Here is a 13,742-nt window from a genome sequence, read left to right as displayed (position 1 = left end):
GAACAACCTGCTGCATTGGCTAGATAAGGCACATTTAGACTATTAGGTATGTCATGCCGGTATTAATGTTATCAGTCTTTCAGTGCTCCATTGGTCCTGCTTTCTTGTTATGTAAGGGAACATTTGCTGAGCCAGGAATAGATTACACCTACTCTGCTGAAGTGTAGCCTAGGTGAAGTGAGAAGCAACACTACAAGCTTTTTATAAAATCTTACATCAGGCAAAACTAACACTCTGTCAGTCTCAGGCTCTAGAGGTAGTGCCAACCAACTCACACATACTGTACTTGGGAGGCTCCACTGTAATAAAAACAAACAAAATGTCTTTCTGTTTCTTGTAATAACTGTGAACCTTTGTGTCATTTTTTAGATCGGCTACTGGAATGAGTACGAAAAATTTGTATTTATAATGGATCAGCAAGTCACCAACGAGTCCTCTTCTGTGGAAAACCGAACAATTGTGGTCACTACTATTATGGTACACTCTTAAGCAGGTTTTAAGTGTTTCACCTTAAGATTTCTGCCACTCAAGGTCAAGGTGTCCATTGTTGCAATCTGTCCTGGGAGGGTAGAATTATTTTATTTTGAGTTGCTTTCCATCCACTCACTACATGTTGAAACAGTCGATTCACAAAGAGTGTTTCAACTGTATCCGTGTGGGTGCCAAAGCATTTTGGTTTTTTTATATTACGGTGGGCTGTTGTAGTAGTGACATCACAATAACGGCTTTGGTAATAATAATACCTATAAAGATAGACACCATTGTATTCACATTCAGTGCATACGTAAGTAAACATGTTTCCGTCTCATTAAGTAATCTGTCAGTGACGCCTGGGTAAATCAGATGTGTCTCACTGGAGACATAAAATGATCTGCACACAAGGAGGACATAAACAACCAAAGGCTTCAACCCTTGGCTGTTTATCTCTTTGTCCAAATTGACTTTGGCACTGAATTTTAACACATCTCTTGAAGGTATCTCTAAAAAACAGTGCTCCCAGTATGCCAGGCTCAGGGTTAGACACAGTGCAAGTTAGAGTAGTTACAGACATTTATCGCAGCTTAGTAATCATCAGCCATTTTTAAATGTAAGATATGGTGCTCCTTATCTTACATTTAAAACCATGGCCTCTCCTTCCTTCTGACTTTGCCTATTATGTTTTCATCTTAGACAAATTCAGAATGTAATAGTCATACATTCTCATCTCAATGTGTAATAACTCATTATCCTCATGACCAGGCAGGAAACACAACAATAGCGAGGAAGTAAGGGAGAAAGGGAAAACAGAAGAGTAGTGTCATTGTATTATTTTTTCACTGCCAGGCATGCCTTTGATTTGAATAACTTTGAATTTGAACAACTGTTATTTTAGATATGTCACAGTCATGTCATTATCTTCATGTTGCTTTTCTTACATTCCATAACTTTAAAGTAAAATGCCATATTTAATGAAAAGCCGTCCTATTATTATAGGGTGCGGCTCTTTCATTTGGTTTTTTGTAACATTGTACATGACTGCAGGCTGGAAAAGAAAGTAAAGAGGGACTAGTTCAAACAGCAAAGGAGTGAAACTTTGAAAGCATTACGTAACTCTCCTCTAAAGCTGACTTTTATTGTTAGTCAAAAAACATGTTCGTGCCATATGAAAAAATAAATCACCATTGCTGAAAATCTTCAGTGTGACATTAATTAATCAAAAAAGGTTTGATGGCACACATGTTTTGTATTTTGGAGGAAAGACGTGATATTTTATTTAAATCCAAGGCACAGAGGTAATGTGGAATAGTCAAACGACGTAATCGAGCCAACGAGCAGATTATTTTAATGTCATGATGGTAACGAATAAAAGAAATCAGTATGACCTTTTATGTGGACATACAACTACTCTTCTCACGTGGCTCCACATGATTGTGCTTAATAATTTGTTTGATGAATGAATTGACTCAACGTTTTTAATGTATTGCTCTACTGTCACTGACGTTTACTTTATGAACTGGAAAGGTGCTCCATTCAGCTTGTCCCTGCACCTTGTGCCACGCTGATGCAAGGCACTTGCAACCCCCCCGCCTATCACCCATTTCCACAGTTTTAGATTGCGGATTAGGTTTGCATGAGGGAAGCCTGACGTCCTGCTTTGCCTCCTTTATATGTGTTAGATGCTTCGCTTCTCCCGCTGGCCCAGTTGGGCTCTTAACTCCAGCAGCGGCCCGCTTTTGTAGTCTGTCGAGTCCCCCTATAACATGCCTGTAACTGATGCTGTGTAGATCCTTTTAACCTCGGCTCTGTTTTGTCTTTTTATGTTCCCCACATCTGTTTGCTTGTCACCCCAGCATGTGTGCATGCTTACAGTACCAATCACGGCCTTGTATGACCCATGAGGTCCGGCCGCTGTGGATGTGCGTCTTTTTTTACAATGAACTAAAAATTATGTCTAATTAACAGGAAGCTCCATATGTGATGTACAAGAAAAACTATATGCAGATGGATGGGAATGACAGATATGAAGGCTACTGTGTCGATTTAGCTTCTGAAATTGCTAAACATGTGGGCATAAGATATAAGCTGTCAGTAGTCCCGGATGGGAAGTACGGCGCCAGAGATCCAGAGACCAAGACGTGGAACGGGATGGTGGGTGAACTGGTTTATGGGGTAAGTGTCAGTCCGCCTCTGTAGCTCATAAGGGGGCTGGGGTTAACTGTTCATCGTTTTTTTATCATTTCCTGTTACTTCACCTTCTGATTTGTTCAAATTATTGTGAAACATAGTAAATGTCTTGAAGTATCTTTAGATTTTTTATAAAAGTCACTCAGTCCATTTTAGTCCACATACAGTATATCATGTAAGATTATAGTGAATACTACCATTTAAAATAGCTAATTACTTGAGCTAGTTCACTCTGGCCCTTCTCCTGAGCCAAGTGAATTACTCTGTGTCAAAATCAACAGAGGACAGGACTAAAGCTGTTGTCTTAAAGCAGTAAAAATAGCAGCAGTTGGTGAAGAAGCTTTGTTAAATGATTCCCCTGTGCTGTCATCATTTCACAGGAATGTTACACCCGATTAAAACAAAATGATGAATTTAAAACATAGATGTTTAAAAATGTTATACTTTAATCAAAGTGGGCAGAGTGGGTTACATCACTTAGTCTTTTTTTTATCATGCATCTTGTGGCTCACTCACACTTGAACTGGCTTTAACGAGACGATTTACATCTTTTATGAGACCTCAGCTGCTGAATGAATAATGTTAAAAAATCTTTCACGGCAGACTGGAATGTAAAAAACATCTGTATGCAAACAGCGCTCTGATGCAGCCTTCCCAGTATTGATATCTTAGACCGAAAGAGATGTAAAATGGACATGACAAGGCCTCTGCCTTATTTATTGCATTCAGAATGAGACCCAACTAACTTTATCTAATATAAGAATCCTTTGTGTTACATATTTTAATGTTAAGTTACAATACCACCCAGCATCTCAGTGCAAACAATTGTCCCTACAATGAGATACCCATCGACAAGTCTGTCAGGCGATTGCAGAGGATCTGATGGAGTTGACTTTAACAGGCTGATTCACATTTCGTGGACAGCTTGCATAAGCTCCTCCACCTCTGACTTCCAACCCTCTGTTTGATTCATGGAGGAGATTTGGATCAAGACAAAGACATTAGCCAACACAATGCTGAGTGACTCATTTTGAAAAGGCAGATATTCCTCTCACAGGCATTATCACAGATCTGCTATTCAGTATATTCGAAGCTGTTGCATTTCACCGTGTCCAATCTCCTTACTCCATGAATTCACTCTAAAGCTGAGTGCCTGTGCATGTACATTGGGTTTGACTTTTGGTTTATCAGTATTTTCTTTTATTAGATTAATATGTAACACTGGCTGGTTATATGTTCTGTAAGACTAACTCCCAGTGTGCCTGTTCCCATTTTCACAGAGAGCTGACATAGCCGTGGCTCCTCTAACTATAACGTTGGTACGGGAAGAAGTGATAGACTTCTCTAAGCCCTTTATGAGCTTGGGCATCTCCATTATGATTAAGAAGCCTCAAAAGTCCAAGCCTGGGGTGTTTTCCTTCCTGGACCCACTGGCCTATGAGATTTGGATGTGTATAGTTTTTGCCTATATCGGCGTGAGTGTGGTGCTCTTCCTGGTGAGCCGGTTCAGCCCTTACGAGTGGCATCTGGACGAGAATGATGAGGCCAAAGACCCTCAGAGCCCCCCAGACCCTCCAAACGACTTTGGGATTTTTAATAGCCTGTGGTTCTCCCTGGGTGCCTTCATGCAGCAAGGATGCGATATCTCACCAAGGTTGGTTGTTGTATTCATTCTCCACCACCCTTCAGTTGTCCATGTCTTCTCTCTGCATTTTATAGTCTCATACATACATCTCCTTCCTGCCATGGTGCATATAGGTTATTTTGAGCTTTTGTATTTGTGCTGTCCACATAACTTCTCACTTCACTTCACTGCACTTTCTTCCCATTTCTTTCTCTGAGCAAACAAACCTTTGTTTTAAAACTGCATGCAGGCAGTGATGCTTTGCATCCACAAATAACTTATATCCACCATGCTGAGGGCTGTAAAATGCACAGGGGTCATTTTATTCAAAGTAGATGCTGGAATTTCTCATGACTCTTGGAGGGCTACCGTGTTTTTGCTGCATGTCCCATTTTACGGTCATCTCATTGGTGCATATAATGCATTTTGTGTGAGAAAAACCTCATCTGCACCATAATTCCATTATATAAAATCCCAATAGAATGATCATCCCCTCTATTTATTTATTCATACATTCATATCTTTACTCATCACGGTTGGGCTCTTCCTGACCTCTTCAAGGATTCTTGCTTCCATCATCCTTTCATCTGGGACCTTTGGAAGGTTGTATAGAAGCTGGTTTTATTCTTTTTTTTGGGAAACACATTAAGAAAAACCTTTTATTTATTTATTATTGGTATCCACCTAGAAGTCAAGGGACTGGTAAAAAGTGTAATAATAATAATAAAAATAATAATTGTAATCTAATAATCTGATACAGTGTAGTTTCTGTGTGAAAGAGAGTAAATACTCTTTCATTGTCTATATATTTTGGTCACTGAGAATCATGGAGGAAGCAGCTTCTGGAAAGTTGGAATGTGTAAGTTGTGGGTCTGCACAGTGTAATAAATCAGGGGTAAAAAATCAATTAAGTAGAAAATTGGGGATCTTATTTTGGCTCCAAAGTACATGCGGTTTTAGAATGGAAACTGCTGCTTCAATAATTTTTGCTTAACAGCCACTATAGTCACCAGAGGAGGAAGTGTATTATCTGATGTCTGCACTTTAATCACACCTACTATGGTACTCTCTAGTGCTTTTTTGTGACTATAACTTTGCCACTGGTTCGACCATGTGTGAATCAAGTCATCTAAAGTATGGTTATTGACCTTAATATGAGGCCATTCTGGATAATTATCCCAGTTATAAGCCATCTACAGATAAGACTTTAATAAAAAACCTGCCTAGAATAAGAGCTTTGCCAAAACCTTGATGATGGAGTCACACCATAGCGTAGATTTTGATTCCTGAAGGACACACAACATTTTTACAACTTGAAAGTGCCACAAGGATAGCATAAATCCATAAATAAGCTATATATTAGAAGAAATCCAGAGCTGTACAGCTGCAATGCAGTGCAAATGTATTCTTGTTTGAAATAGGAAATGCAAGTTCATCTGCCAGCAGCTCATTTAGTGGAATATGTGTGTGTTCATGGACATTGGGGAGAGAGTACCAGAGAGAATAGTCAAATATGAAATATGAATCCAGGGTTGCTCTCCAAGTTGTCAGAGCCGTTACGCTGATGTGGGCCAGTGAACAGGATGGGATTATCTGTTTGAGGGAGCGCTTTGGCTCATCATACCCTGAATCCAATAGCACACAGAGTCTCATGGTGGTTTTACTTCAGAAAAAGCACTGATCTGTCCCCTCTGGTCTGAATTTGTGGTTGCGAATGTTACATTACAACAGATGAACTCAAACAATCTAATGAATATCTGCACCAAACATGGCTGCAGCTTTAAACCAACACCTGCAACACCAATAAGACCAGGACCTGCTTTGTTTCACCAAAGACAAAAAATGTACACAACCTAGCAGTACTCTGGCTTACTTTTGTGCTAGTGCCTGGAATTAACCCAAGTAATCTTGAACAGTTTCTGGGACATCGCTCATCACAGGTCTGGCATCCTTCTGCAGGCTGCTGGATTTAGGCCGCCGAGTGGCTGAGCATTTCTTGGGATGGTTGCTCACCTGAATTATCTCCAACATTAAATGTAGACAGTTATGTTGAGTTAATGAGGCTTATTATTGCTTTTAAAGAATGAATCAGCTGTAAAGGCAGTTATACTTAGTTAATGCTACTTCACTTAAATGCATTTATGCAAACAGCATGGAGTACCAAGGACTTGCATATTGAAGTTCTCATCACTTAACTGGACACTTTCTCCAAAAGTATAAAATTCTTCAAATTTAAGAAGATAGTTCTAAGCTAAGCCTCTGGAATGATAATGTACCAAACAAAGGAGAAACAGCGGGAAATGATCCTTCTTCCCCTCTCTGTACAGATTTGAGCACGCTGCACTTATGTCTCTCTGTCTGCTCTTTTTCTTACTCTCAGATCTCTGTCCGGGCGTATCGTTGGAGGAGTGTGGTGGTTTTTCACCCTCATTATCATCTCCTCCTACACGGCTAACCTGGCTGCCTTCCTCACCGTTGAGAGGATGGTTTCTCCCATAGAGAGTGCCGAGGACCTGGCCAAGCAGACAGAGATTGCCTATGGGACATTAGACTCAGGCTCAACTAAGGAGTTCTTTAGGGTGAGTGTCTCAGCTGGCTGGCATCCATGCTGTCGCCGCACTGTATAAGAAGAGCAGCTCTAACTGTAGTTAATAAGCTCAGAGCTGAACATGTCCCTGGGGCTTTCCTGTGGGTTTTGATTTATTACCTGCCAGGTAAAAACTTTAATGAATAATCAATAATAGAATGTCTAAAATTGTTTTTCCCCTGATACAGCACTTCCAAAGTACTTACGCTACAACTACACTTGATTAATTCAGTACATCATAAAACAGGAGTACAGTTACTAAAGGAGTAAGCAGCTAAAGAATAATTGCATGCATTTGTTTGTTTTCAAAGAAGATTCTTAGGGATGGATAGCCAAGATGAGCTTATCCTTTATTCAAGTGCAGAGCAGAGCATCAGGTTTTCTGTGACTACCAAACAACTAAATTATGGTTTTAGGCTTATGGTTTTAAATCTATTTTGTCCACAAAATTGGTTCTCTCTCTCTCTATCAAATCTCACTTTATTTCTTTACACTTTCTGGCAACTGGAATAATTCATCAAGGTCAAAGAAAGAAAGAAAAAAGAAAATACAGCTGCATCCTTAAAAACACTAAGAATTCAACTTCATTTAGTGTTAGCCATTCAGAAAAGCAGTTGACAGATTGTCTATGCTTGTAGGTTTTTTAACAAGTGAAATAATTGTAAAAAATATCAATTTGTGAGGATGTTGCTCTGTCTCACCCTCCGAATCCTTGCCCACATTTGTGCTCAGCAGTTCATAAAGAATTAAGAGTGATATGATAGTTTAGTCTGATTCTCAGGGCAGTTCTATTTATGTGTTTGAAACTTTAGAAAAAAAACTTTTCCAATAAGAACTACAAGATGTCATTATAATTCCAGTGAGTGGGCTTCTTTAAATAAAAAAGCGATCTCTAAGAAGACGTCCTATTCCTCGGAAATTGAAATGTCATTCACATTCAGTGTCCGGCTCTGAGCTGTGTGTATTTTTCGTCCTAGTCGATCTCTTGGTGTGAGTGCTCCAAGTGGGTCTGAGACATTTGATAAATACAAACCCTGTGTTCTCTGTTACACTCCAGAGAGATCAGGAAGGCACTGTTTGTTGGTTTCAGATTCTGCCTTAGCCGACCGGGAGTTATAAAATCACATCTTACAATCTCCTCTGAGGTTTACAGACAGCTTATGTAAATATGCTTAAATGCAGTAAAGGTGAACAGCTTGTTTCTGGCAATAAGGTTTGGTTATTTGCTCCATTTTACACTCACAGCTAACAGGAGAGGGCTTTCTTGTTAGGATAGAGTCAGTCCAAACATAATCAAATAAAAGCATGCGTAGGTCTCAAGAGAAAAGTGTGTTCAATAGTGGAAAGGAATGATTTTGCAGGGATGTGAGTGGAAGCATGTGCAATGTTTCTGTGACCTTACCAATTTATAAAGGCGTTTAAGCAGAGTGGCATGGTCTGCTCTGCCAAGCTAAACTCAGGTCTAAAAGCATTGAATTGGAGCCATCAACATGATCAGTGTGGAGAAAGTCATCTGTAACTCGCTGCAGAGCACTGCAGTGCTTTAAAGTGCTCATATTATCCTTTTTGGCCTTTTTCCCTTTCCTTTATTGTGCTATATATCTTTTTTGTGCACATTATAGGTTTACAAACTGAAAACGCCCAAAGTCCACCCCAAAGGGAGTTACCATCTCCAGCAGAAAACACGGTTCACAAACTGCTCCAAACAGCTCTATTGTAGTCCTTTACTTCTATGACAAACGTGCGTCACTTTGCAACACGTTATAATTCTTGCCTAGCTTCTAGCGGGGCACACCCTCATAGAGAGATATTTCCTGTGTAGATTGAGTTATTACTTTAAGTTAGCACTATTATTATTACTACTTCAACTTCTAATGGAACAGACGTGAGATGTCTCACTCTATAGCTAAAACAGAGAGATCAACACACAGGGTTAAAAAAGGAGCTGCAGCAACAACTAATATATGGTATTTTTCTTAAATTAAACCATGTAAAATTATTCTTATATAACCTCTAAATACAGCATAACATGAGCACTTTAAATCAATATTATTGTGCAGAAGAGAATCCAACTGAAGCATGTTGAAACTCACTGATTATAAAATATAACATTCTAACTGTTTCAAAGATCTGGATTTAGTCAACATTTAGGGAAAGGATGGTCATTTCATATTGGATTTAGATTTCTCTAAAATCCCTAAATAAATGTATTTATTACAGCTCATCCTAAGTCACATAGCTGTGTTGATGTTCTCCGTTTTTATTGTGCAATAATTCAAAATAAAGTACCGTTATAATGACTGCAGGGACCAACACCAGATGCAATATTAAACAGGGCACAGGACACACAAGTGTTTCTTTGACTTGCGTACCCACGTTGACAGTCAAGTTAAACATGAGTTAATTATAGAAACTTTTCAGCAGACTTCTTCATTTTTGTAGTGTTAACATTGTATAAAAGAGATGATGAAGTAAAGAAAGAATATCTTTTGGTGATTGGCACATGCAGCAGCCCTAAAATACCCTTCGACATGTCTGTTAAAGAAATATTAAATTCAACTACAACATTGATTATTGTTGAGGCTTCCTGGTGAATCATCAGATTTAAAAGCAGCTCCATAAGCGGCTATGGATGTGCTAATCCACAATGTATTTGGCAGGCTGTGAATTGTCAGAGGTGCTCCTGAGGAGATAATTGACAGGCGTGTAGTGACTTCATCCTGGGGGACAAAGTCTGTCTTTCTTCCTCAGAACTAAATTTGTCAGTGCAGACAAGCCATTGTTAGCAATTCTTATTGAAATCTGGTGATTCAAAGATAACAATTACTAAGAGCTGTAAATACATCTCTCGATCTGATGCACATCATATACGATGATAACTAACATAGCCGTTTTTCAAACACTTAATTTTATTCTTTTCTGGTTTTCAGAAATTTAAAACATGCTTTGTTCTCAAACCTGGGCTTTGCAAAGGTGTTAGAAGCCTAGACTTGAAGAAGCTAGCCAGACTGTCCATGGTCCAAAAAATCAGCATACCAGCACCTCTTAAGCTCACTTATTAAGATGGTATACCTCATTTGTTTAATTCCCATTTAACCCACATTTCCCAGAAGTACTTTCAACAAGCTGCTGAGACTGACATTTATTTGGCTCATTCCATTTGCGTGAGATATTGTACACAGTATAATAGGGGTGACATTGAATTATGTTAGCTAAAGTGGGAAAGGAGAGCACAAACAGTTTGTTTACCTTATATTCAAAAATCAAAGTGTGTTAGCTATTATTCTTAATTTAATTACAGCGGTGCTGCTAAACGAGCCTCGCTATTATTTAGTTACATCATTCATTTGTGTCCACTGATCATTTACAAACAGTAAATTAGTTTTTATTCCAACTAAGAATTGCATGCAGATGGAAAAAAATAATGAAACACCAGAACCATTGCACATGCTTTTTGTGGCCTGTCGTCTCTGTTTCTGGATGACAGCGTGACACACACGCACACAGAGGGCCATGAATCACTCTCAGCCAGTTGCTAACAGATGAATTTGCAGCTGGAAGAATTTGAGTTTAGACCAGCTTATTTCCAGAATGGATAAGGGGCAGTTAACCCACATTCCTCATGTGTCCTGTTAAAAGACTGTTGTGGCTACACAAGTCATTAATTAAAATTAATTTATTGAATAATTTGTCTTTGTTAAGCAGCCGTAGTGAGAATAATGACTCTGACAGCAAGAGGAGCTGTAGAGATTTTAACACAGGCGACCAACCTGCTCCTGACAAGCATGCATCTTCATATAACCCAGAAAAGAATCACTGTTTTCACACTATGGTCAGGCCTGTCTTCAACTATCACTGTCATGTTAAGAGATTTTCAATGAACACTCAACTGAACTGTAATCGTGCATATGTCAAGAATGATTCACTTACTAGCCTGAGCCCACAATCCATTACAGCGACGGTGAATAGTTTACACAACACGAACATGCACACCACCGAGCTGACACAGTTTGTCAATTCACTCTGATGTTTTCCTTTACTTTCACTGACCAGATGTGATGTGGGACTGACTCACACAACTTCTGAACATACAGTCTGGATAAAACCAGTCCCGCACACTTGATTTCAAATACAATTAAATGAAATACTGTAAATAAGCAAGTAAATACGGGTGATAGTGCCCGGTTGGCAAGGACAACTCAGATAATTAAACATGCAAGAACAAACATGAGAAATATACAGGACCAACAATAAATGGAAAAAAATCTCAATTAAAATAATCTGATTTTCTCTGAGAACTTGCTCCAGAGTTTCGGAGTGCTTACGTCAGGTGCTCGTTCACACATCTACTTCCTGTTTGACTGAGCGATTATGAACCTTCCTGTCATGCCCTAAATCACAATCCTGACAAGCAGCCCCTTGAATACTTGTAGGGAAATGCTAAGTTCAACCCCACGTTTCCTCTGTGGCGCTCCCCTCCTTATCGAGCTCAGCAGAAGGTCACATTGGCCCAGTTTACTTCAGCTTCTCTATTCTTCGCTCTATTGTAGACAGCTGGGTACTCTAGCTCCCCGGTGACTGGCAATCAGCCTCTCGCTGCCCATTTTTAACAGCGTACTGAGTGTCAGAGCGGGGCTGTGCTGTGCACGTCTGTAGCTGCTCCGGCTGGCAGCTGACTGGGCCACAGAGGTGAAGCTGTCAGTCTCGGAGTACACGGATCAGATGTGTTAAAGACAGCGCCTTTAGTGTTATCCAACGTATAACACAAACTATTTGAATAAATATTTGGCTTAACATTGTGTGGATTCATGAATATCATGTTAGAACAGATGACTGTGCAATAACAAGTGACTGATCACTCTCAATTTTAATCTTTTTTGAGCTGGACTGGTTTATGTGAGTATGAGAAAAATGATGAAGACAATCTGTCAGCTGCTTTAAAGAAAAGTAGACTCAAAAGAGTTAAGAAGAGAGAAAACAACCTGCATAGGATGCTATATATTATTATAATATCATATATAATCTATTAAACAATAATAATATTTCAAAATTACTTATAAACCTAGCCCAAAATAAATATATCAACAAAAAAAAATCAGCCCATTGTAAGACACTGGTAGTAGTAGTCATGAAAGTGTGTGTGTGAAGCCTTTGCACTTAAACATCCAGTGGAGAACCTGCAGTTGTGCTTGTTAATATCTTTTAATCACTTCAGTCACATACCGTGTTATGGTATCATCAAGCTGGACATTATAATTGTACACATTTAAACGCATAAGCACAATAACTTTAAATATTTAAATAGAAATGAAACAATGGGGATTGGGACTCCAGCTGTGACCTGCTGGTAGGGACACAGACTGAGGAGCAGGAGGTCACTTGTGTCTGTTAATATTGATACCAAACATGGCCTGCATTTTGCTTCTGCTGAGCTGCCAGATTGTCAGACTTCAGGCTGCTGGCAAAAAGCCCACTACCTCAGCTGCACTTTTTTTTTGCTTAATGGGTGAATTTACTTGGATGTACAAGAGGCCAGGAAGTGCGGAAGTTATTTTCCGTGTGATTCAGAGTTGCTTTTAAAGATCAGTTTGGCATTTTGGAAAATATACGTATTATCTACATGAGAAGATTGATATTGCTCTCTTAGATGAGAGTTGTATCAATGTTCTCATGTAAGTAATTCCCAAAATGACAATTTTTTTCCTTTTACTCAAACCCAAAGTGGCTCATTACGAATGTCTTCATGGTTGTCAATGTTTAATTAAGTGCATAACTAAACTCTGTCTTCTCTCTTTGTCCTTAAATGCAGCGCTCCAAAATAGCAGTTTATGAGAAAATGTGGTCATACATGAAATCAGCTGAACCCTCAGTGTTTGCCAAGACAACACCAGATGGGGTTGCCAGGGTACGAAAGTCGAAGGGCAAGTTCGCCTTTCTACTCGAATCCACAATGAATGAGTACATAGAGCAGCGGAAACCCTGTGACACCATGAAAGTGGGCGGCAACCTCGACTCTAAGGGCTATGGTGTGGCCACACCTAAAGGCTCTGCATTAAGGTGGGTGGGATAATATAACAATATCCTCCATGTTGTTATAGAATTCCACCTACCCTGATGTTTCCTTTTGCCATTCTCTTATTCCTCACTCCTTAATTCGCCTTTTTGTGCATCAATGAGTGAACAGTATTATGAGTTTAATCAAAATGTTAAGCCATTTTCTGTTATGTCCTATGTATCTGGTTTGTGTCTCTGTTTCTTCTTTCTCTTAAGGTTATTGGTGTATTAGTCACACTCAGTAAATCCATTTGAATGTGAACGTGTCATCTTCCCCCATTCTTGTTTGTTTAGCCCTTCAACCTCTTTTCCCTCCTGGTTTCTGTGGTCCCCTTTTGCATTGCTTCTAATTCAACACTGAAATGTTTCGTTTTTGCTAGTTACAATGCTGGTCTGTCAATTGTGATGAATGTTAAGCTGCATGTTGGATGTTCTTCTTTCTGATTCAACAATGACAGAATGTCCCCATTCCGCACACTTCAGTTACAAGCTATGTAACCCTCCATGCCACCTCTCTAATATTTAACATTTTCTTTGCTGTAAAACAAATGCTTCTTACCCTTCCACACCAGTGAAATTCTTTACCAATTTGTCCCTTCCGTGCTCCCCTTATGAACCATTGATATTTATCTCTATTTTTTTACTAATATTCTATATTAGATTTCTCACGGAACCTGTTCATTTTCTTACAAGTTATGTTTTATCGTTTCAAGAAATGCTGTTAACCTGGCAGTGTTAAAACTGAATGAGCAAGGCCTCTTGGACAAATTGAAAAACAAATGGTGGTACGACAAGGGAGAGTGCGGCAGCGGG

General features: G+C 39.3%; 1 protein-coding gene across 1 annotated transcript in view; it reads left to right on the top strand.

Annotated features, from left to right (window-relative positions):
* Positions 1-13,742, top strand: part of LOC117955237 (glutamate receptor 3-like) — a 61,890-nt gene that overhangs the window by 44,488 nt on the left and 3,660 nt on the right. Inside the window, exons 9-14 of the mRNA XM_034889563.1 lie at positions 370-477; positions 2,443-2,649; positions 3,945-4,318; positions 6,669-6,867; positions 12,685-12,932; positions 13,643-13,687. Coding sequence (XP_034745454.1) covers positions 370-477; positions 2,443-2,649; positions 3,945-4,318; positions 6,669-6,867; positions 12,685-12,932; positions 13,643-13,687 — 1,181 coding nt within the window. The remainder of the gene's footprint in view (positions 1-369; positions 478-2,442; positions 2,650-3,944; positions 4,319-6,668; positions 6,868-12,684; positions 12,933-13,642; positions 13,688-13,742) is intronic.

Source organism: Etheostoma cragini, chromosome 13, assembly GCF_013103735.1.
Source record: "Etheostoma cragini isolate CJK2018 chromosome 13, CSU_Ecrag_1.0, whole genome shotgun sequence".
Taxonomy (NCBI): Eukaryota; Metazoa; Chordata; class Actinopteri; order Perciformes; family Percidae; genus Etheostoma; species Etheostoma cragini.
This window is presented reverse-complemented; position numbering and strand designations above follow the sequence as displayed.